We start from the raw sequence: 25,315 nt of genomic DNA on the forward strand, positions 1-25,315 counted from the left end.
CATATAAATCTGATGATGGACACTTGAAGGCTATTATCTCGCCTAGACCATGGTCCCTTACTAAAGAAATGTTCATTCTATTAATACTTTAATGTTGTTTTTGACCATTAAAATCACAAGTTTTTCACAATAAGCGGCTGAGTGAACTATTGATTATCTTTCATTGTGACATGTTGCCATAGTAACCAGCTCTTTATAAATATTATCCAGAGATAAAGTCAGAAAGTCAGGAGATTTACGATCAAATGCAACATTAATGGTGAAATTTGATGGAGATATCAACATATGCATCCTAGTGGCATTTGAAGGATGGAGATTTAAGGCCTGTGGACTTGGACCACTGCTGGTTGGGACGTTGCAGGACGACAAAATGTTTCTCCATTCTCGTCCCTCCTGGACTGGCGGAGCCCAATAAGCCTGCAGGCTACTTTCACAGCAATGCCCCGTCACAGAAGTGGTTTGGTGTGTCTCCAGATCGACGCTGGTAACCGTTGCCATGGTTACTAACTAACGTTTGAGCCAGCGCAATAATTCAGAGAAATCAGTTTAATTGACCAGAGCTTTTCTACAGGTGTCCTACAACACTTTTGAATGGAGACCCTGCAGCCAATCAGAATTCAGTTTTCAGCCAGACCATGGTACAGAAAACTTCTGTAGATCACCTTAAGGGTAAGATATCCATCACAGTTACACACTACAGTTCCTATGATGAAGGATCAAGACCTGAGGGAGGTCTGATCTTAAGGGGTAATAGACCATATTCCCAATGATTATGTAAGAAGAATGAAGAGAAACAACATACTTAGAATAATGTTGCATGGTGCGGACAGTTTCCTCCACCATCTCTGTCATCATCATGGTTACCTTGGTATCAGAGCTCCAGCTGATGGATCCAGTGTTCCTCAGCTTCCAGTACTTGATAAACTTGGTTCCAGGACGTAGTTTGGTTCCATCAGGGAGGTTTTCATCCAGGAAAGCAGCCGTCATGGCAGGAACCACCAGAGGACAGGGACACTTTGGACGCCTGGACAAGAAACAGAATGAGTTCATGCTCCTGTGACGTCCTGGTCTTATCGCCAGACATTCGAGACCTACTCAGGGCTGTTGTGCTGTGTGGCTCGAGGCTGCAGGAGGACGGGGGGCGAGCTGCCGTCTGTGTGGGAGGAGCTCCACTGTATGCCCCGCCTCTCCATCCTCAGCTGTTTCCGGATCTCTTTGACCTCAGCCTTCAGTAAGCGTTTTTCTGCCTTTAGCCGCTGCTTCTCTGCCTTCCGGAAGCTGCGGTCACCTCTTCTGTAGAATCTAGAAACAGAGAGATGAAACATACCCAGATCTATGTCGTAGTAGTAGTATGTAGTACTCTGACCCTCCATCTCACTAACTTTCCATCCAGGTTCACTGTACCTAGCATGTTAAGGCGGAGCCTGGTTTTCTCAGGGACGTAGCAGCTGTATAGATGTGGCTGCACGTCCAGCAGTGGAGAAGGACTAATAAAAACACCTGGAGTATGGCTTTAAAAGCAATGGTCATGCATGACCAGAGCATATGTGCCAGATTACAGGACATCTGGGAACATCTTCAGTAATCTGGTTAGAATAGTTTTGCTCCCACTAGAAAGCACTGCTGACAAACTGTCCCAAAATCCCACATCTGCACCCCGAACACCTCCTTCAGGTGTGGATTAATAAAGAAAAGAGAGAGAGAGAGCTGAACTTGCTGTAGGTACAGTTTTCTATGTGTGATATGAAACATCCATCACAGCTCGCTGGCTTTCTATAATCAATGCAGCCATTACTCTGACATGCTGGATGGATGGAAAGAAACGCTGAGTCAGCATGAACACCTGCTGTGGTCTGGAGCCGGGGATCCATGTTCCGGGATGGACAGCGGAGTCCTGGCCCTCACCAGGCTGTGGCTGGGATCATGGGAGAAGCTGCAGGGCTCACACAGAGTACAGGACGTACAGACGCTGGGGGGGGGGGAGGGATGGGGGAGGAGGACATGGGGAGGAGGACACGGGGAGGACGGGGGGGGGAGGAGGACACGGGGAGGAGGACACAGAAGAGAAGACAAAGTAAGCGGATGCAAAATGTAGACATGTGAGTATAAACATGATCTACGTCTACATGTCTTCATATGTCCACAGATCAATGATGAACAGCATTGATCCACATGATAAATGTGATCAGGCCTGATGAGGTGCTGCTACCTGCACTGGTAGCCTCCTCCGGTGGTCTGCCCCCTGCAGGAGGAGCAGGGAGGCGTACAGGAGGTGGGAGCTCCAGGCAGGGTGGAGGAAGACATCTCAGAGCCCTGATGGGTCTCTGCTCCTCTCATCGCCTCCACCTTGCCACCTCCTGCTCCTCCTCCCACTGGTTTATGGATGCAGCACTGGCCGGAGAACTCCCGACATATCTTCTCCACCGCCTCGCGAACCACTTGGTCCTTAAACTGAGGAGAAGAAGAGCAGACGGTCACTGCACCCGAACACTCCAGGTGTTCGCGGACACTTTACGGGGTTTTTCTCAGACGTGTCCTTTCTAAAGCCGTCACATGTACTAAATTTCACCAGTTCAATGAGAATATCAGCTTGCCTTGCTGATATCTCTGCATGGATGAAGACTCGCCACTGTCAGCTCAATCTGTCCAAGACAGAGCTCATGTTCTGCCCAGCCAATCCTTCCTTACATCCACAATTAAGTGTGAAGCTTGACTCTATAACACTTGTTCCTACGCTTGCTGCCTGGAATCTGGATGTCATGGTGGATGACCAGTTGACCTTTAAGGTCCATGTTGCCTCGGTTGCCCGTACCTGCCGATATGCTCTCTACAACATCAAGAGAATCAGACGTACCTGACAGAACACATGACTCAGCTTCTGGTTCAGGTTCTGGTCATCTCACACATGGATTACTGCAGTTCCCTACTGGCAGGTCTGCCTGCATGCTGGTTAAACCTCTGCAGATGATCCAGAACGCTGCAGCACGTCTGGTTTTCAACCAACCCAAACGGGTTCATGTCACTCCACTGCTAATCGCTCTTCACTGGCTTCCGGTTGCAGCACGCATCACATTTAAAGCTTTGCTTCTGGTTTACAAAACAATAACTGAAACGTCTCCCGTCTACCTTCACTCCCTAATCCAGACCTACACTCCCTCTCCACAGCTACGTTCCACCAGTGAAAGACGCCTCGTGTTACCACCACAACGTGGGACTAAATCACCAGCCAGACTCTTTTCCTCTGTTGTTCCACGATGGTGGAATGATCTCCCAAACTCTGTCCGCTCTGCAGAGTCCCTGTCTACTTTTAATGTGCTGAAGACTCAGCTCTTCAAGGAGAACTTCAACACATAGTATAACTATATTTATTGGAAAGTTGGAGAACTTAGCCCAGTTCTTTGCAACAAACTTTATGATATTGATTCTTTGCATTTTAACATAGGTGGTATTATGGGGTGGAAAGGAAGTAAACAAAAAAAACCAAAACCAAAACAAAAGCCTGTAGCCTCATGGAAGGACCCAGTCCACCAGCACCTTCCTACCATGTCCTCTACTGTTTGATTTCCTGCTTGTGTTGTTCTCACTCTGATGTAAGTCGCTTTGGATAAAAGCGTCTAAATGACTGTAGAATAGAATAGTATAGAATAGAATAGAACAAAAATTATCTGCAGAAATGAGGAAAAATAAATATTTGATATTTGAAAATCACAATTTACAACAACATATATATTATTAATTATATTAAAGAACGTCAACCAGTAGAACATGTTCTGTCGTGGAACAAGGTAGTTCTACATGTTTCTTCTCTTGCTTTTAGCGACGGTGGACAGGCGGACTTTACAGAGCGGGCGGTGCACAGACTCAAGCGTTGACCAAGATGGATCGCAAACAGGATGCCAACCTGGTCCAAACTGGTGCTAGTTCTAGAGCTGGTCCACTGAATCGATTCCAGCATGGAGTGGATGTCAGCTCGAATGGCTGGAAATTGACCCCCCACCACCAGGATGTTTGGAGCTGCCAGTGAGACCAGTCAAAGTTGGGAGCAAAATATTTTCCTGGCCTGAAACCCAAATAATCCATCTTATCTGGATTGGGCTCCCTGAAGGCCATGGGGCCGGCATGACCCCTGGGAAAGGAATGTGATGTTCACTGCCGCTCTGCCCACCACGTCCCCGTATCCACATGGACTGTGGCACCTGGCTGTGGTCCGCACACGGCCTGACTCACCGCCTGCTCGACTCTGTCTTGTCGATTGTATGAATTCATGCTTATGTGTACATGGGGTGTGTTCTGTCTCTCCAGACTGCCCATGAGCCACGGTCTGGTGGTACCCGTTTTTACCCTCTACCCAGATTCCTGTGCCTCTGTTCTTGTCTGCTGAAAGGCGACGCCGGATAAAGCCGGGGCGGCGGATAAAGGTGGCGGCGAGGCGGATAAAGGTGGCGGCGAGGCGGATAAAGGTGGCGGCGAGGCGGATAAAGGTGGTGGCGCGAGGCGGATAAAGGCGGCGGCGAGGCGGATAAAGGCGGTGGCGCGAGGCGGATAAAGGTGGTGGCGCGAGGCGGATAAAGGCGGCGGCGAGGCGGATAAAGGTGGTGGCGCGAGGCGGATAAAGGCGGCGGCGAGGCGGATAAAGGTGGTGGCGCGAGGCGGATAAAGGTGGCGGCGCGAGGCGGATAAAGGTGGCGGCGCGAGGCGGATAAAGGTGGCGGCGCGAGGCAGATAAAGGCGGCGGCGAGGCGGATAAAGGTGGTGGCGCGAGGCGGATAAAGGTGGTGGCGCGAGGCGGATAAAGGTGGCGGCGCGAGGCAGATAAAGGTGGCGGCGCGAGGCGGATAAAGGTGGCGGCGCGAGGCGGATAAAGGTGGCGGCGGATAAAGGTGGCGGCGCGAGGCGGATAAAGGTGGCGGCGCGAGGCGGATAAAGGTGGCGGCGCGAGGCGGATAAAGGTGGTGGCGCGAGGCGGATAAAGGTGGCGGCGCGAGGCGGATAAAGGTGGCAGCGAGGCGGATAAAGGTGGCGGCGCGAGGCGGATAAAGGTGGCGGCGCGAGGCGGATAAAGGTGGCGGCGCGAGGCGGATAAAGGTGGTGGCGCGAGGCGGATAAAGGTGGCGGCGCGAGGCGGATAAAGGTGGCGGCGCGAGGCGGATAAAGGTGGCGGCGCGAGGCGGATAAAGGTGGCGGCGCGAGGCGGATAAAGGTGGCGGCGAGGCGGATAAAGGTGGCGGCGCGAGGCGGATAAAGGTGGCGGCGCGAGGCGGATAAAGGTGGCGGCGCGAGGCGGATAAAGGTGGCGGCGCGAGGCGGATAAAGGTGGCGGCGCGAGGCGGATAAAGGTGGTGGCGCGAGGCGGATAAAGGTGGTGGCGAGGCGGATAAAGGTGGCAGCGAGGCGGGCGGATAAAGGGGGAGGCGAGGCGGATAAAGGTGGCGGCGAGGCGGATAAAGGTGGTGGCGAGGCGGATAAAGGTGGCGGCGCGAGGCGGATAAAGGTGGCGGCGCGAGGCGGATAAAGGTGGCGGCGCGAGGCGGATAAAGGTGGCGGCGCGAGGCGGATAAAGGTGGCGGCGAGGCGGATAAAGGTGGTGGCGCGAGGCGGATAAAGGTGGTGGCGCGAGGTGGAAAAAGGTGGTGGCGAGGCGGATAAAGGTGGTGGCGAGGCGGATAAAGGTGGTGGCGAGGCGGATAAAGGTGGTGGCGAGGCAGATAAAGGTGGCGGCGAGGCGGATAAAGGTGGCGGCGAGGCGGATAAAGGTGGCGGCGAGGCGGATAAAGGTGGTGGCGAGGCAGATAAAGGTGGCGGCGAGGCGGGTAAAGGTGGAGGCGAGGCAGATAAAGGTGGCGGCGAGGCGGATAAAGGTGGCGGCGAGGCGGATAAAGGTGGCGGCGAGGCGGATAAAGGTGGCGGCGAGGCGGATAAAGGTGGCGGCGAGGCGGATAAAGGTGGCGGCGAGGCGGATAAAGGTGGCGGCGAGGCGGATAAAGGTGGCGGCGAGGCGGATAAAGGTGGCGGCGAGGCGGATAAAGGTGGCGGCGAGGCGGATAAAGGTGGCGGCGAGGCGGATAAAGGTGGCGGCGAGGCGGATAAAGGTGGTGGCGAGGCGGATAAAGGTGGTGGCGAGGCGGATAAAGGTGGTGGCGAGGCGGATAAAGGTGGTGGCGAGGCGGATAAAGGTGGTGGCGAGGCGGATAAAGGTGGAGGCGAGGCGGATAAAGGTGGTGGCGAGGCGGATAAAGGTGGCGGCGAGGCGGGCGGATAAAGGTGGCGGCGAGGCGGATAAAGGTGGCGGCGAGGCCTCAGGCTGGCCGGTTCTGTGATTTGATGTACTCTTGTTCTGTGTCTATCAGAACTGGGACGGGTTGTACTGGAACCTAGAATTTCCTCTCGGGGATGAATAAAGTATTCTTGATAGATTAATGTATGTTATAATGTTCACACTGCTGATCAATAAGCTGATCAGTACAAATAAAGTTCTACATGAATTACAATTAAAACAACTGCTTGCTCCCGGCTGGGACATTTCCTGATACACGGAGCCTCTTTCTCTTTATCTCTTTCTTTTATCCCCCCCCCAATAACAGTGTAGCATCATTAACATGTATGTCTCCTGTCTCAGCAGGTCTCCCTGGCCGGGAGTAGCAGTTCCTGTTGTTGTCTGTCGCCAGTGTGCTTGCTCAGGATGGGAGACTGAGTTGGACTCAACTCAATCTGTTGGTTTCCTTATATAGGCTGTTATGAATTGGCCTTCATTATGTTTTCCCCTCTGTCTGTAAAGCGTCTTGAGATGGCTTTGCCGTGATTTGACGCTATATAAATAAAGTTGAGTTGCTGGAGGACACAATTAGTCCCGTGCCAGGATTAACCAGGCCATGCCAGGAGGAACCAGGCCGTGCAATGCCAGAGCATCAATGGTCACTTGGACCACAATGCATTGCAGGCAGGCGCTTAAAAGTGTGAGTGGTGCAAACATCAAAGCGGGTAAAAAGGGATAAAATGGCTGTATAGTAACTAGTATAAAAGTACACATGACTTTTTACTGAATATAAGCAACAAAGAGCTGTGTGGGGGGACAGCGTGGACGTTCAGACACAGCCTGAGGCTTCTGAGCCCGACTCCTGGCTGGTGTCTCCACAGAATAACCGAGAAGCCTGGAAGCTTATTTTCAGCCGATTTGCAGACATGATGATGGAGGTAAGTCTGATCAGGGTCTTCTCACCTTCTCCATGTACGAGGTGAACCAGGCCGGAGGAGTTTTGTCCTCTTCTTTACTCCCTCTTGCTTCTTTCAAGTTAAACTGAATGAAAGTAGAAATGAAAATTAATCTGTATAAACGGTAGATTTAGAAATGTGACATCATTGTCAGTGTTAGCTCATCATACTAGCATGTTAACTCGTTGCTAAAAGCCATGTCGCCGTAGACAACGCAACACCTTCCCAGCTGAAGATAAACGTCACGTCACATGATGACACGCTTTACCGTCTCATGCAGAAACATGGAGGGAACATGAACGGGTAAACTGGAAACTGGTCGGTAACATGTCTGGGTTAACTGGGAACAGGTCGGTAACATGTCTGGGTTAACTGGGAACAGGTCGGTAACATGTCTGGGTTAACTGGAAACTGGTCGGTAACATGTCTGGGTAAACTGGAAACTGGTCGGTAACATGTCTGGGTTAACTGGGAACTGGTCAGTAACATGTCTGGGTTAACTGGGAACAGGTCGGTAACATGTCTGGGTTAACTGGGAACAGGTCGGTAACATGTCTGGGTTAACTGGAAACTGGTCGGTAACATGTCTGGGTTAAGTGGGAACAGGTCGGTAACATGTCTGGGTTAACTGGAAACTGGTCGGTAACATGTCTGGGTTAACTGGGAACTGGTCAGTAACATGTCTGGGTTAACTGGGAACAGGTCGGTAACATGTCTGGGTTAACTGGGAACAGGTCGGTAACATGTCTGGGTTAACTGGGAACAGGTCGGTAACATGTCTGGGTTAACTGGAAACTGGTCGGTAACATGTCTGGGTAAACTGGAAACTGGTCGGTAACATGTCTGGGTTAACTGGGAACTGGTCAGTAACATGTCTGGGTTAACTGGGAACAGGTCGGTAACATGTCTGGGTTAACTGGGAACAGGTCGGTAACATGTCTGGGTTAACTGGAAACTGGTCGGTAACATGTCTGGGTTAAGTGGGAACAGGTAGGTAACATGTCTGGGTTAACTGGAAACGGGTCGGTAACATGTCTGGGTTAACTGGAAACTGGTCAGTAACATGTCTGGGTTAACTGGAAACTGGTCAGTAACATGTCTGGGTTAACTGGAAACTGGTCGGTAACATGTCTAGGTTAACTGGGAACTGGTCGGTAACATGTCTGGGTTAAGTGGGAACAGGTCGGTAACATGTCTGGGTTAACTGGAAACTGGTCGGTAACATGTCTGGGTTAACTGGAAACTGGTCAGTAACATGTCTGGGTTAAGTGGGAACAGGTCAGTAACATGTCTGGGTTAACTGGAAACTGGTCGGTAACATGTCTGGGTTAACTGGAAACTGGTCAGTAACATGTCTGGGTTAACTGGAAACTGGTCAGTAACATGTCTGGGTTAAGTGGGAACAGGTCGGTAACAGGTCTGGGTTAAGTGGGAACAGGTCAGTAACATGTCTGGGTTAACTGGAAACTGGTCAGTAACATGTCTGGGTTAACTGGAAACTGGTCAGTAACATGTCTGGGTTAAGTGGGAACAGGTCAGTAACATGTCTGGGTTAACCGGAAACTGGTCGGTAACATGTCTGGGTTAACTGGAAACTGGTCGGTAACATGTCTGGGTTAACTGGAAACTGGTCGGTAACATGTCTGGGTTAACTGGAAACTGGTCGGTAACATGTCTGGGTTAAGTGGGAACAGGTCGGTAACATGTCTGGGTTAACTGGAAACTGGTCGGTAACATGTCTGGGTTAACTGGGAACTGGTCAGTAACATGTCTGGGTTAACTGGGAACAGGTCGGTAACATGTCTGGGTTAACTGGGAACAGGTCGGTAACATGTCTGGGTTAACTGGAAACTGGTCGGTAACATGTCTGGGTAAACTGGAAACTGGTCGGTAACATGTCTGGGTTAACTGGGAACTGGTCAGTAACATGTCTGGGTTAACTGGGAACAGGTCGGTAACATGTCTGGGTTAACTGGGAACAGGTCGGTAACATGTCTGGGTTAACTGGAAACTGGTCGGTAACATGTCTGGGTTAAGTGGGAACAGGTAGGTAACATGTCTGGGTTAACTGGAAACGGGTCGGTAACATGTCTGGGTTAACTGGAAACTGGTCGGTAACATGTCTGGGTAAACTGGAAACTGGTCGGTAACATGTCTGGGTTAACTGGGAACTGGTCAGTAACATGTCTGGGTTAACTGGGAACAGGTCGGTAACATGTCTGGGTTAACTGGGAACAGGTCGGTAACATGTCTGGGTTAACTGGAAACTGGTCGGTAACATGTCTGGGTTAAGTGGGAACAGGTAGGTAACATGTCTGGGTTAACTGGAAACGGGTCGGTAACATGTCTGGGTTAACTGGAAACTGGTCAGTAACATGTCTGGGTTAACTGGAAACTGGTCAGTAACATGTCTGGGTTAACTGGAAACTGGTCGGTAACATGTCTAGGTTAACTGGGAACTGGTCGGTAACATGTCTGGGTTAAGTGGGAACAGGTCGGTAACATGTCTGGGTTAACTGGAAACTGGTCGGTAACATGTCTGGGTTAACTGGAAACTGGTCAGTAACATGTCTGGGTTAAGTGGGAACAGGTCAGTAACATGTCTGGGTTAACTGGAAACTGGTCGGTAACATGTCTGGGTTAACTGGAAACTGGTCAGTAACATGTCTGGGTTAACTGGAAACTGGTCAGTAACATGTCTGGGTTAACTGGAAACTGGTCAGTAACATGTCTGGGTTAAGTGGGAACAGGTCGGTAACAGGTCTGGGTTAAGTGGGAACAGGTCAGTAACATGTCTGGGTTAACTGGGAACTGGTCAGTAACATGTCTGGGTTAACTGGGAACAGGTCGGTAACATGTCTGGGTTAACTGGAAACTGGTCAGTAACATGTCTGGGTTAACTGGAAACTGGTCAGTAACATGTCTGGGTTAAGTGGGAACAGGTCAGTAACATGTCTGGGTTAACCGGAAACTGGTCGGTAACATGTCTGGGTTAACTGGAAACTGGTCGGTAACATGTCTGGGTTAACTGGAAACTGGTCGGTAACATGTCTGGGTTAACTGGAAACTGGTCGGTAACATGTCTGGGTTAACTGGAAACTGGTCGGTAACATGTCTGGGTTAAGTGGGAACAGGTCAGTAACATGTCTGGGTTAAGTGGGAACAGGTCAGTAACATGTCTGGGTTAACTGGAAACTGGTCGGTAACATGTCTGGGTTAACTGGAAACTGGTCGGTAACATGTCTGGGTTAACTGGAAACTGGTCGGTAACATGTCTGGGTTAAGTGGGAACAGGTCAGTAACATGTCTGGGTTAACCGGAAACTGGTCGGTAACATGTCTGGGTTAACTGGAAACTGGTCGGTAACATGTCTGGGTTAACTGGAAACTGGTCGGTAACATGTCTGGGTTAAGTGGGAACAGGTCAGTAACATGTCTGGGTTAACTGGAAACTGGTCGGTAACATGTCTGGGTAAACTGGAAACTGGTCGGTAACATGTCTGGGTTAACTGGGAACTGGTCAGTAACATGTCTGGGTTAACTGGGAACAGGTCGGTAACATGTCTGGGTTAACTGGGAACAGGTCGGTAACATGTCTGGGTTAACTGGAAACTGGTCGGTAACATGTCTGGGTTAAGTGGGAACAGGTCGGTAACATGTCTGGGTTAACTGGAAACTGGTCGGTAACATGTCTGGGTTAACTGGGAACTGGTCAGTAACATGTCTGGGTTAACTGGGAACAGGTCGGTAACATGTCTGGGTTAACTGGGAACAGGTCGGTAACATGTCTGGGTTAACTGGGAACAGGTCGGTAACATGTCTGGGTTAACTGGAAACTGGTCGGTAACATGTCTGGGTAAACTGGAAACTGGTCGGTAACATGTCTGGGTTAACTGGGAACTGGTCAGTAACATGTCTGGGTTAACTGGGAACAGGTCGGTAACATGTCTGGGTTAACTGGGAACAGGTCGGTAACATGTCTGGGTTAACTGGAAACTGGTCGGTAACATGTCTGGGTTAAGTGGGAACAGGTAGGTAACATGTCTGGGTTAACTGGAAACGGGTCGGTAACATGTCTGGGTTAACTGGAAACTGGTCAGTAACATGTCTGGGTTAACTGGAAACTGGTCAGTAACATGTCTGGGTTAACTGGAAACTGGTCGGTAACATGTCTAGGTTAACTGGGAACTGGTCGGTAACATGTCTGGGTTAAGTGGGAACAGGTCGGTAACATGTCTGGGTTAACTGGAAACTGGTCGGTAACATGTCTGGGTTAACTGGAAACTGGTCAGTAACATGTCTGGGTTAAGTGGGAACAGGTCAGTAACATGTCTGGGTTAACTGGAAACTGGTCGGTAACATGTCTGGGTTAACTGGAAACTGGTCAGTAACATGTCTGGGTTAACTGGAAACTGGTCAGTAACATGTCTGGGTTAAGTGGGAACAGGTCGGTAACAGGTCTGGGTTAAGTGGGAACAGGTCAGTAACATGTCTGGGTTAACTGGAAACTGGTCAGTAACATGTCTGGGTTAACTGGAAACTGGTCAGTAACATGTCTGGGTTAAGTGGGAACAGGTCAGTAACATGTCTGGGTTAACCGGAAACTGGTCGGTAACATGTCTGGGTTAACTGGAAACTGGTCGGTAACATGTCTGGGTTAACTGGAAACTGGTCGGTAACATGTCTGGGTTAACTGGAAACTGGTCGGTAACATGTCTGGGTTAAGTGGGAACAGGTCGGTAACATGTCTGGGTTAACTGGAAACTGGTCGGTAACATGTCTGGGTTAACTGGGAACTGGTCAGTAACATGTCTGGGTTAACTGGGAACAGGTCGGTAACATGTCTGGGTTAACTGGGAACAGGTCGGTAACATGTCTGGGTTAACTGGAAACTGGTCGGTAACATGTCTGGGTAAACTGGAAACTGGTCGGTAACATGTCTGGGTTAACTGGGAACTGGTCAGTAACATGTCTGGGTTAACTGGGAACAGGTCGGTAACATGTCTGGGTTAACTGGGAACAGGTCGGTAACATGTCTGGGTTAACTGGAAACTGGTCGGTAACATGTCTGGGTTAAGTGGGAACAGGTAGGTAACATGTCTGGGTTAACTGGAAACGGGTCGGTAACATGTCTGGGTTAACTGGAAACTGGTCGGTAACATGTCTGGGTAAACTGGAAACTGGTCGGTAACATGTCTGGGTTAACTGGGAACTGGTCAGTAACATGTCTGGGTTAACTGGGAACAGGTCGGTAACATGTCTGGGTTAACTGGGAACAGGTCGGTAACATGTCTGGGTTAACTGGAAACTGGTCGGTAACATGTCTGGGTTAAGTGGGAACAGGTAGGTAACATGTCTGGGTTAACTGGAAACGGGTCGGTAACATGTCTGGGTTAACTGGAAACTGGTCAGTAACATGTCTGGGTTAACTGGAAACTGGTCAGTAACATGTCTGGGTTAACTGGAAACTGGTCGGTAACATGTCTAGGTTAACTGGGAACTGGTCGGTAACATGTCTGGGTTAAGTGGGAACAGGTCGGTAACATGTCTGGGTTAACTGGAAACTGGTCGGTAACATGTCTGGGTTAACTGGAAACTGGTCAGTAACATGTCTGGGTTAAGTGGGAACAGGTCAGTAACATGTCTGGGTTAACTGGAAACTGGTCGGTAACATGTCTGGGTTAACTGGAAACTGGTCAGTAACATGTCTGGGTTAACTGGAAACTGGTCAGTAACATGTCTGGGTTAACTGGAAACTGGTCAGTAACATGTCTGGGTTAAGTGGGAACAGGTCGGTAACAGGTCTGGGTTAAGTGGGAACAGGTCAGTAACATGTCTGGGTTAACTGGGAACTGGTCAGTAACATGTCTGGGTTAACTGGGAACAGGTCGGTAACATGTCTGGGTTAACTGGAAACTGGTCAGTAACATGTCTGGGTTAACTGGAAACTGGTCAGTAACATGTCTGGGTTAAGTGGGAACAGGTCAGTAACATGTCTGGGTTAACCGGAAACTGGTCGGTAACATGTCTGGGTTAACTGGAAACTGGTCGGTAACATGTCTGGGTTAACTGGAAACTGGTCGGTAACATGTCTGGGTTAACTGGAAACTGGTCGGTAACATGTCTGGGTTAACTGGAAACTGGTCGGTAACATGTCTGGGTTAAGTGGGAACAGGTCAGTAACATGTCTGGGTTAAGTGGGAACAGGTCAGTAACATGTCTGGGTTAACTGGAAACTGGTCGGTAACATGTCTGGGTTAACTGGAAACTGGTCGGTAACATGTCTGGGTTAACTGGAAACTGGTCGGTAACATGTCTGGGTTAAGTGGGAACAGGTCAGTAACATGTCTGGGTTAACCGGAAACTGGTCGGTAACATGTCTGGGTTAACTGGAAACTGGTCGGTAACATGTCTGGGTTAACTGGAAACTGGTCGGTAACATGTCTGGGTTAAGTGGGAACAGGTCAGTAACATGTCTGGGTTAACTGGAAACTGGTCGGTAACATGTCTGGGTTAACTGGAAACTGGTCGGTAACATGTCTGGGTTAACTGGAAACTGGTCGGTAACATGTCTGGGTTAAGTGGGAACAGGTCAGTAACATGTCTGGGTTAACTGGAAACTGGTCAGTAACATGTCTGGGTTAAGTGGGAACAGGTCAGTAACATGTCTGGGTTAACTGGAAACTGGTCGGTAACATGTCTGGGTTAACTGGAAACTGGTCGGTAACATGTCTGGGTTAAGTGGGAACAGGTCAGTAACATGTCTGGGTTAACTGGAAACTGGTCGGTAACATGTCTGCGTTAACTGGAAACTGGTCAGTAACATGTCTGGGTTAACTGGAGACTGGTCAGTAACATGTCTGGGTTAAGTGGGAACAGGTCAGTAACATGTCTGGGTTAACCGGAAACTGGTCGGTAACATGTCTGGGTTAACTGGAAACTGGTCGGTAACATGTCTGGGTTAACTGGAAACTGGTCGGTAACATGTCTGGGTTAAGTGGGAACAGGTCAGTAACATGTCTGGGTTAACTGGAAACTGGTCGGTAACATGTCTGGGTTAACTGGAAACTGGTCAGTAACATGTCTGGGTTAACTGGAAACTGGTCAGTAACATGTCTGGGTTAACTGGAAACTGGTCAGTAACATGTCTGGGTTAAGTGGGAACAGGTCAGTAACATGTCTGGGTTAACCGGAAACTGGTCGGTAACATGTCTGGGTTAACCGGAAACTGGTCGGTAACATGTCTGGGTTAACTGGAAACTGGTCGGTAACATGTCTGGGTTAACTGGAAACTGGTCGGTAACATGTCTGGGTTAACTGGAAACTGGTCGGTAACATGTCTGGGTTAAGTGGGAACAGGTCAGTAACATGTCTGGGTTAAGTGGGAACAGGTCAGTAACATGTCTGGGTTAACTGGAAACTGGTCGGTAACATGTCTGGGTTAACTGGAAACTGGTCGGTAACATGTCTGGGTTAACTGGAAACTGGTCGGTAACATGTCTGGGTTAAGTGGGAACAGGTCAGTAACATGTCTGGGTTAACCGGAAACTGGTCGGTAACATGTCTGGGTTAACTGGAAACTGGTCGGTAACATGTCTGGGTTAACTGGAAACTGGTCGGTAACATGTCTGGGTTAAGTGGGAACAGGTCAGTAACATGTCTGGGTTAACTGGAAACTGGTCGGTAACATGTCTGGGTTAACTGGAAACTGGTCGGTAACATGTCTGGGTTAACTGGAAACTGGTCGGTAACATGTCTGGGTTAAGTGGGAACAGGTCAGTAACATGTCTGGGTTAACTGGAAACTGGTCGGTAACATGTCTGCGTTAACTGGAAACTGGTCAGTAACATGTCTGGGTTAAGTGGGAACAGGTCAGTAACATGTCTGGGTTAACTGGAAACTGGTCAGTAACATGTCTGGGTTAAGTGGGAACAGGTCAGTAACATGTCTGGGTTAACTGGAAACTGGTCGGTAACATGTCTGGGTTAACTGGAAACTGGTCGGTAACATGTCTGGGTTAAGTGGGAACAGGTCAGTAACATGTCTGGGTTAACTGGAAACTGGTCGGTAACATGTCTGCGTTAACTGGAAACTGGTCAGTAACATGTCTGGGTTAACTGGAGACTGGTCAGTAACATGTCTGGGTTAAGTGGGAACAGGTCAGTAACATGTCTGGGTTAACCGGAAACTGGTCGGTAACATGTCTGGGTTAACTGGAAACTGGTCGGTAACATGTCTGGGTTAACTGGAAACTGGTCGGTAACATGTCTGGGTTAAGTGGGAACAGGTCAGTAACATGTCTGGGTTAACTGGAAACTGGTCGGTAACATGTCTGGGTTAACTGGAAACTGGTCAGTAACATGTCTGGGTTAACTGGAAACTGGTCGGTAACATGTCTGGGTTAAGTGGGAACAGGTCAGTAACATGTCTGGGTTAACCGGAAACTGGTCGGTAACATGTCTGGGTTAACTGGAAACTGGTCGGTAACATGTCTGGGTTAACTGGAAACTGGTCGGTAACATGTCTGTGTTAAGTGGGAACAGGTCAGTAACATGTCTGGGTTAACTGGAAACTGGTCGGTAACATGTCTGCGTTAACTGGAAACTGGTCAGTAACATGTCTGGGTTAAGTGGGAACAGGTCAGTAACATGTCTGGGTTAACTGGAAACTGGTCAGTAACATGTCTGGGTTAAGTGGGAACAGGTCAGTAACATGTCTGGGTTAACTGGAAACTGGTCGGTAACATGTCTGGGTTAACTGGAAACTGGTCAGTAACATGTCTGGGTTAAGTGGGAACAGGTCAGTAACATGTCTGGGTTAACTGGAAACTGGTCAGTAACATGTCTGGGTTAAGTGGGAACAGGTCAGTAACATGTCTGGGTTAACTGGAAACTGGTCGGTAACATGTCTGCGTTAACTGGAAACTGGTCAGTAACATGTCTGGGTTAACTGGAAACTGGTCGGTAACATGTCTGGGTTAAGTGGGAACAGGTCAGTAACATGTCTGGGTTAACTGGGAACTGGTCAGTAACATGTCTGGGTTAACTGGGAACAGGTCGGTAACATGTCTGGGTTAACTGGGAACAGGTCAGTAACATGTCTGGGTTAACTGGGAACTGGTCAGTAACATGTCTGGGTTAAGTGGGAACAGGTCGGTAACATGTCTGGGTTAAGTGGGAACAGGTCAGTAACGTCTGCGTTAACTGGAAACTGGTCAGTAACATGTCTGCGTTAACTGGAAACTGGTCAGTAACATGTCTGGGTTAACTGGAAACTGGTCAGTAACATGTCTGGGTTAAGTGGGAACAGGTCAGTAACATGTCTGGGTTAACTGGAAACTGGTCAGTAACATGTCTGGGTTAACTGGAAACTGGTCAGTAACATGTCTGGGTTAACTGGGAACAGGTCGGTAACATGTCTGGGTTAAGTGGGAACAGGTCGGTAACATGTCTGGGTTAAGTGGGAACAGGTCGGTAACATGTCTGGGTTAAGTGGGAACAGGTCGGTAACATGTCTGGGTTAAGTGGGAACAGGTCGGTAACATGTCTGGGTTAACTGGAAACTGGTCGGTAACATGTCTGGGTTAACTGGAAACTGGTCGGTAACATGTCTGGGTTAACTGGAAACTGGTCAGTAACATGTCTGGGTTAACTGGAAACTGGTCGGTAACATGTCTGGGTTAAGTGGGAACAGGTCAGTAACATGTCTGGGTTAACTGGAAACTGGTCGGTAACATGTCTGGGTTAACTGGAAACTGGTCGGTAACATGTCTGGGTTAACTGGAAACTGGTCGGTAACATGTCTGGGTTAACTGGGAACTGGTCGGTAAAATGTCCGGGTTAACTGGAAACTGGTCGGTAACATGTCTGGGTTAACTGGAAACTGGTCGGTAACATGTCTGGGTTAACTGGAAACTGGTCGGTAACATTTCTGGGTTAATTGGAAACTGGTCGGTAAAATGTCCGGGTTAACTGGAAACTGATCGGTAACATGTCTGGGTTAACTGGAAACAGGTTGGTAAAATGACCGGGTTAACTGGAAACTGGTCAGTAACATGTCTGGGTTAAGTGGAAACTGGTCGGTAACATGTCTGGGTTAACTGGAAACAGGTCGGTAACATGTCTGGGTTAACTGGAAACTGGTCGGTAACATGTCTGGGTTAACCGGAAACTGGTCGGTAACATGTCTGGGTTAACTGGAAACTGGTCGGTAACATGTCTGGGTTAACTGGAAACTGGTCAGTAACATGTCTGTGTTAAGTGGGAACAGGTCAGTAACATGTCTGGGTTAACTGGAAACTGGTCGGTAACATGTCTGCGTTAACTGGAAACTGGTCAGTAACATGTCTGGGTTAAGTGGGAACAGGTCAGTAACATGTCTGGGTTAACTGGAAACTGGTCAGTAACATGTCTGGGTTAAGTGGGAACAGGTCAGTAACATGTCTGGGTTAACTGGAAACTGGTCGGTAACATGTCTGGGTTAACTGGAAACTGGTCGGTAACATGTCTGGGTTAAGTGGGAACAGGTCAGTAACATGTCTGGGTTAACTGGAAACTGGTCAGTAACATGTCTGGGTTAAGTGGGAACAGGTCAGTAACATGTCTGGGTTAACTGGAAACTGGTCGGTAACATGTCTGCGTTAACTGGAAACTGGTCAGTAACATGTCTGGGTTAACTGGAAACTGGTCGGTAACATGTCTGGGTTAAGTGGGAACAGGTCAGTAACATGTCTGGGTTAACTGGGAACTGGTCAGTAACATGTCTGGGTTAACTGGGAACAGGTCGGTAACATGTCTGGGTTAACTGGGAACAGGTCAGTAACATGTCTGGGTTAACTGGGAACTGGTCAGTAACATGTCTGGGTTAAGTGGGAACAGGTCGGTAACATGTCTGGGTTAAGTGGGAACAGGTCAGTAACGTCTGCGTTAACTGGAAACTGGTCAGTAACATGTCTGCGTTAACTGGAAACTGGTCAGTAACATGTCTGCGTTAACTGGAAACTGGTCAGTAACATGTCTGGGTTAAGTGGGAACAGGTCAGTAACATGTCTGGGTTAACTGGAAACTGGTCAGTAACATGTCTGGGTTAACTGGAAACTGGTCAGTAACATGTCTGGGTTAACTGGGAACAGGTCGGTAACATGTCTGGGTTAAGTGGGAACAGGTCGGTAACATGTCTGGGTTAAGTGGGAACAGGTCGGTAACATGTCTGGGTTAAGTGGGAACAGGTCGGTAACATGTCTGGGTTAACTGGGAACAGGTCGGTAACATGTCTGGGTTAACTGGAAACTGGTCGGTAACATGTCTGGGTTAACTGGAAACTGGTCGGTAACATGTCTGGGTTAACTGGAAACTGGTCAGTAACATGTCTGGGTTAACTGGAAACTGGTCGGTAACATGTCTGGGTTAAGTGGGAACAGGTCAGTAACATGTCTGGGTTAACTGGAAACTGGTCGGTAACATGTCTGGGTTAACTGGAAACTGGTCGGTAACATGTCTGGGTTAACTGGGAACAGGTCGGTAACATGTCTGGGTTAACTGGGAACTGGTCGGTAAAATGTCTGGGTTAACTGGAAACTGGTCGGTAACATGTCTGGGTTAACTGGAAACTGGTCGGTAACATGTCTGGGTTAACTGGAAACTGGTCGGTAACATTTCTGGGTTAATTGGAAACTGGTCGGTAAAATGTCCGGGTTAACTGGAAACTGATCGGTAACATGTCTGGGTTAACTGGAAACAGGTTGGTAAAATGACCGGGTTAACTGGAAACTGGTCAGTAACATGTCTGGGTTAAGTGGAAACTGGTCGGTAACATGTCTGGGTTAACTGGAAACAGGTCGGTAACATGTCTGGGTTAACTGGAAACTGGTCGGTAACATGTCTGGGTTAAGTGGGAACAGGTCAGTAACATGTCTGGGTTAACTGGAAACTGGTCGGTAACATGTCTGGGTTAACTGGAAACTGGTCGGTAACATGTCTGGGTTAACTGGAAACTGGTCGGTAACATGTCTGGGTTAAGTGGGAACAGGTCAGTAACATGTCTGGGTTAACTGGAAACTGGTCGGTAACATGTCTGCGTTAACTGGAAACTGGTCAGTAACATGTCTGGGTTAAGTGGGAACAGGTCAGTAACATGTCTGGGTTAACTGGAAACTGGTCAGTAACATGTCTGGGTTAAGTGGGAACAGGTCAGTAACATGTCTGGGTTAACTGGAAACTGGTCGGTAACATGTCTGGGTTAACTGGAAACTGGTCGGTAACATGTCTGGGTTAAGTGGGAACAGGTCAGTAACATGTCTGGGTTAACTGGAAACTGGTCGGTAACATGTCTGCGTTAACTGGAAACTGGTCAGTAACATGTCTGGGTTAACTGGAGACTGGTCAGTAACATGTCTGGGTTAAGTGGGAACAGGTCAGTAACATGTCTGGGTTAACCGGAAACTGGTCGGTAACATGTCTGGGTTAACTGGAAACTGGTCGGTAACATGCCTGGGTTAACTGGAAACTGGTCGGTAACATGTCTGGGTTAAGTGGGAAAAGGTCAGTAACATGTCTGGGTTAACTGGAAACTGGTCGGTAACATGTCTGGGTTAACTGGAAACTGGTCAGTAACATGTCTGGGTTAACTGGAAACTGGTCGGTAACATGTCTGGGTTAAGTGGGAACAGGTCAGTAACATGTCTGGGTTAACCGGAAACTGGTCGGTAACATGTCTGGGTTAACTGGAAACTGGTCGGTAACATGTCTGGGTTAACTGGAAACTGGTCAGTAACATGTCTGTGTTAAGTGGGAACAGGTCAGTAACATGTCTGGGTTAACTGGAAACTGGTCGGTAACATGTCTGCGTTAACTGGAAACTGGTCAGTAACATGTCTGGGTTAAGTGGGAACAGGTCAGTAACATGTCTGGGTTAACTGGAAACTGGTCAGTAACATGTCTGGGTTAAGTGGGAACAGGTCAGTAACATGTCTGGGTTAACTGGAAACTGGTCGGTAACATGTCTGGGTTAACTGGAAACTGGTCAGTAACATGTCTGGGTTAAGTGGGAACAGGTCAGTAACATGTCTGGGTTAACTGGAAACTGGTCAGTAACATGTCTGGGTTAAGTGGGAACAGGTCAGTAACATGTCTGGGTTAACTGGAAACTGGTCGGTAACATGTCTGCGTTAACTGGAAACTGGTCAGTAACATGTCTGGGTTAACTGGAAACTGGTCGGTAACATGTCTGGGTTAAGTGGGAACAGGTCAGTAACATGTCTGGGTTAACTGGGAACTGGTCAGTAACATGTCTGGGTTAACTGGGAACAGGTCGGTAACATGTCTGGGTTAACTGGGAACAGGTCAGTAACATGTCTGGGTTAAGTGGGAACAGGTCGGTAACATGTCTGGGTTAAGTGGGAACAGGTCAGTAACGTCTGCGTTAACTGGAAACTGGTCAGTAACATGTCTACGTTAACTGGAAACTGGTCAGTAACATGTCTGGGTTAACTGGAAACTGGTCAGTAACATGTCTGGGTTAAGTGGGAACAGGTCAGTAACATGTCTGGGTTAACTGGAAACTGGTCAGTAACATGTCTGGGTTAACTGGAAACTGGTCAGTAACATGTCTGGGTTAACTGGGAACAGGTCGGTAACATGTCTGGGTTAAGTGGGAACAGGTCGGTAACATGTCTGGGTTAAGTGGGAACAGGTCGGTAACATGTCTGGGTTAAGTGGGAACAGGTCGGTAACATGTCTGGGTTAAGTGGGAACAGGTCGGTAACATGTCTGGGTTAACTGGAAACTGGTCGGTAACATGTCTGGGTTAACTGGAAACTGGTCGGTAACATGTCTGGGTTAACTGGAAACTGGTCAGTAACATGTCTGGGTTAACTGGAAACTGGTCGGTAACATGTCTGGGTTAAGTGGGAACAGGTCAGTAACATGTCTGGGTTAACTGGAAACTGGTCGGTAACATGTCTGGGTTAACTGGAAACTGGTCGGTAACATGTCTGGGTTAACTGGAAACTGGTCGGTAACATGTCTGGGTTAACTGGGAACTGGTCGGTAAAATGTCCGGGTTAACTGGAAACTGGTCGGTAACATGTCTGGGTTAACTGGAAACTGGTCGGTAACATGTCTGGGTTAACTGGAAACTGGTCGGTAACATTTCTGGGTTAATTGGAAACTGGTCGGTAAAATGTCCGGGTTAACTGGAAACTGATCGGTAACATGTCTGGGTTAACTGGAAACAGGTTGGTAAAATGACCGGGTTAACTGGAAACTGGTCAGTAACATGTCTGGGTTAAGTGGAAACTGGTCGGTAACATGTCTGGGTTAACTGGAAACAGGTCGGTAACATGTCTGGGTTAACTGGAAACTGGTCGGTAACATGTCTGGGTTAACCGGAAACTGGTCGGTAACATGTCTGGGTTAACTGGAAACTGGTCGGTAACATGTCTGGGTTAACTGGAAACTGGTCAGTAACATGTCTGGGTTAACTGGGAACAGGTCGGTAACATGTCTGGGTTAACTGGGAACAGGTCGGTAACATGTCTGGGTTAACTGGGAACTGGTCAGTAACATGTCTGGGTTAAGTGGGAACAGGTCGGTAACATGTCTGGGTTAAGTGGGAACAGGTCAGTAACGTCTGGGTTAACTGGAAACTGGTCAGTAACATGTCTGGGTTAACTGGAAACTGGTCGGTAACATGTCTGGGTTAACTGGAAACTGGTCGGTAACATGTCTGGGTTAAGTGGGAACAGGTCAGTAACATGTCTGGGTTAACTGGAAACTGGTCAGTAACATGTCTGGGTTAAGTGGGAACTGGTCAGTAACATGTCTGGGTTAACTGGGAACAGGTCGGTAACATGTCTGGGTTAACTGGGAACAGGTCAGTAACATGTCTGGGTTAACTGGGAACTGGTCAGTAACATGTCTGGGTTAAGTGGGAACAGGTCGGTAACATGTCTGGGTTAAGTGGGAACAGGTCAGTAACGTCTGGGTTAACTGGAAACTGGTCAGTAACATGTCTGCGTTAACTGGAAACTGGTCAGTAACATGTCTGCGTTAACTGGAAACTGGTCAGTAACATGTCTGGGTTAAGTGGGAACAGGTCAGTAACATGTCTGGGTTAACTGGAAACTGGTCAGTAACATGTCTGGGTTAACTGGAAACTGGTCAGTAACATGTCTGGGTTAACTGGGAACAGGTCGGTAACATGTCTGGGTTAAGTGGGAACAGGTCGGTAACATGTCTGGGTTAAGTGGGAACAGGTCAGTAACATGTCTGGGTTAACTGGAAACTGGTCGGTAACATGTCTGGGTTAACTGGAAACTGGTCGGTAACATGTCTGGGTTAACTGGAAACTGGTCGGTAACATGTCTGGGTTAACTGGGAACTGGTCGGTAAAATGTCTGGGTTAACTGGAAACTGGTCGGTAACATGTCTGGGTTAACTGGAAACTGGTCGGTAACATGTCTGGGTTAACTGGAAACTGGTCGGTAACATTTCTGGGTTAATTGGAAACTGGTCGGTAAAATGTCCGGGTTAACTGGAAACTGATCGGTAACATGTCTGGGTTAACTGGAAACAGGTTGGTAAAATGACCGGGTTAACTGGAAACTGGTCAGTAACATGTCTGGGTTAAGTGGAAACTGGTCGGTAACATGTCTGGGTTAACTGGAAACAGGTCGGTAACATGTCTGGGTTAACTGGAAACTGGTCGGTAACATGTCTGGGTTAACTGGAAACAGGTCGGTAACATGTCTGGGTTAACTGGAAACTGATCGGTAACATGTCTGGGTTAACTGGGAACAGGTCGGTAACATGTCTGGGTTAACTGGAAACTGATCGGTAACATGTCTGGGTTAACTGGGAACAGGTTGGTAAAATGACCGGGTTAACTGGAAACTGGTCAGTAACATGTCTGGGTTAAGTGGGAACAGGTCAGTAACATGTCTGGGTTAACTGGAAACTGGTCGGTAACATGTCTGGGTTAACTGGAAACAGGTCGGTAACATAACCAATTAAACTGGTAACCAACGGGTAATCGGTATGTTTCAGAGTCTGTCAGATGAAAAGCTGGACAGATGTTGACCAGTCTGAGACAGGCTGGAGACATTCATGTTATTTAGACTTTGAAGATCCTCCATCTACTTTGGAGAAAATCATCACAAGATTCTGGAGGAGTCTCTGTATAATGGGGAAAAGGCTGGATGCTGGTGAGCTTCTGCATTATACCATGATTCTCTACTGGAAACCAGTGCATGGACCCAGGAAGCTTCCAGAAACCAGTGTGAACCCAGTTCATGCAGGTTAAAGCTCCATCATATGTGAAGAGGATCCAGAAACACGCCGTCTTCTCTGGACCAAAGCTCATTTAAAATGTTCTGAGTGGAAACCTGGATGAAGATGTGGAATAGTTTGTGGACAGCATGGACGGCGTGTCCTGCAGACTAAAGAGGAGAGGGAGCATCCAGCTTGTTATCAGCCTGCATCTCTGATGGGATGGGGTTGCATTAGTGCCGATGGCGTGGGCAGCTTCCACATCTGGGAAGAGGGGATGCTACAGAATGCTAAACATGTACGTGTACAACTGCTTCTTACAGATGTGCTGCTGCATCAGATTCTGTCTGCTCTGATCTCCATCATGTGACACGATGTTTGTCTCTATGGGAAGAACAGATGTCCTGATGGGATCTGGTTTTACATCCAGAGTTTTTGCAGATCAGGTTGTAGAAGAAGTTTATGTGTTTTAACACCAAAATGTCTGTTCATAAGGCACGTCACATCGTCATGGCAACATCTAGTAACTGCATGTTTTCAGGTGTGAAATCCTGGGATCTCACCAAGCTCTGCTCCGGTACTGCAGCCTGGACCTTCCGGCTGACCACCTGAGCCAGAGTGGGACAGTGCTGCGGGGGTCTGAAGCCCCTCTTCGGTTCAGTCACGCTGGTCTTGGTGGCAGAGCCTCGTGCCGGCTGTCCTCTGGTCTCGCAGATGTTCATGTGCAGTCGGTTGCCCTGCCTTGCTGCACTCTGAACAAACCAGTAAGGATTGGACACAAGTCAGCCTGCACTGAAGGACAGAACTAAGAGGACAGCTGAGCTGTCAGGGAGGAAGGCTACGTCTGCTTCCTGCTAAACCGTAACACACCACTTACAGGACAATGGGTGGATGGAGGTCAACGTGGGGTGAGATGTGAACTAAAAGGAGTGAAAGTGCCATCAGCTTACCTTCAGAGCCTCCTCGTATTCAGCTGTGCAACACAAAGCAGGCATGTTTAAGAGGACGGAGCCCAACATGGACGTGATGACTGCACATTGCTGACTTACCTTGGCTGTTAATGGACACCTGCAGGACAAAGGGAAAAAAGCCCAATCTGAAACTGACAGTCCAACACTCATATCGCTTGCAACCAAAAAACCTGCATTCTGTCATATATGACTCTAACATGGACCGCCACGTGTTACGTGTAACGTGTTAGTGTTACGTGTTACTAGTTATGTGTTACATGTTACCTGTAACGTGTTCCATGTTACGTGTTCCATATTACATGTTTAGTGTTCCATGTTACGTGTTACATGTTACGTGTTTAGTGTTCCATGTTACGTGTTACATGTTACGTGTTTAGTGTTCCATGTTACGTGTTACATGTTGTTTGTGTTACATGTTACGTGTTGCATGTGTTACATGTTAGGTGTTACCTGTTACGTGCGACATGTTACATGTTACGTAGGGAACACATTCATGATGCTGCTTCTTGGTAAACCAATATAAAAACTCATTTTAGAAATCTATTTGGGGCTGATGTACTGATGCTCTTCTGTTACGGCGTTCATGGGACACATGATAGTCTCTGAGTGCTCGGACACGTCCATGGAGACCAAACTATGGCTGTTTTGGGTTTTTATTGTGTCTTATGCAAGTATACAGCAGAAATCCACTGCAACAATGGACGCAGTATGAACACCAGATGAGGCAGAGGACCCTTAACGCCATCGCTATGGATTTACCCACAATGCAACGCTACGCCACATGCAAGAAGGGACTTGGTTTGTAATCCGCTTCCTGTATTTGGTGCGCTTGAAACGGACCGAAACCTGTGTTTGTAGGTGGACCGAATCA

At 48.4% G+C, this 25,315-nt stretch overlaps 1 protein-coding gene across 2 annotated transcripts in view; it reads right to left on the reverse strand.

The window, feature by feature from the left end:
• Positions 1 to 25,315, reverse strand: part of nbr1b (NBR1 autophagy cargo receptor b) — a 111,358-nt gene that overhangs the window by 69,305 nt on the left and 16,738 nt on the right. For both annotated transcript variants that reach the window (XM_079253491.1, XM_079253490.1), the window contains exons 3-10: positions 24,523 to 24,541; positions 24,424 to 24,446; positions 24,037 to 24,225; positions 7,217 to 7,294; positions 2,210 to 2,451; positions 1,844 to 1,969; positions 1,096 to 1,302; positions 865 to 1,024 (exon numbers count right to left, since the gene is read on the reverse strand). In XM_079253491.1, coding sequence (XP_079109617.1) covers positions 865 to 1,024; positions 1,096 to 1,302; positions 1,844 to 1,969; positions 2,210 to 2,451; positions 7,217 to 7,294; positions 24,037 to 24,225; positions 24,424 to 24,446; positions 24,523 to 24,541 — 1,044 coding nt within the window. The remainder of the gene's footprint in view (positions 1 to 864; positions 1,025 to 1,095; positions 1,303 to 1,843; positions 1,970 to 2,209; positions 2,452 to 7,216; positions 7,295 to 24,036; positions 24,226 to 24,423; positions 24,447 to 24,522; positions 24,542 to 25,315) is intronic.

Source organism: Telmatherina bonti, assembly GCF_933228915.1.
Source record: "Telmatherina bonti genome assembly, chromosome: 14".
In the NCBI taxonomy this organism is placed as follows: domain Eukaryota; kingdom Metazoa; phylum Chordata; class Actinopteri; order Atheriniformes; family Telmatherinidae; genus Telmatherina; species Telmatherina bonti.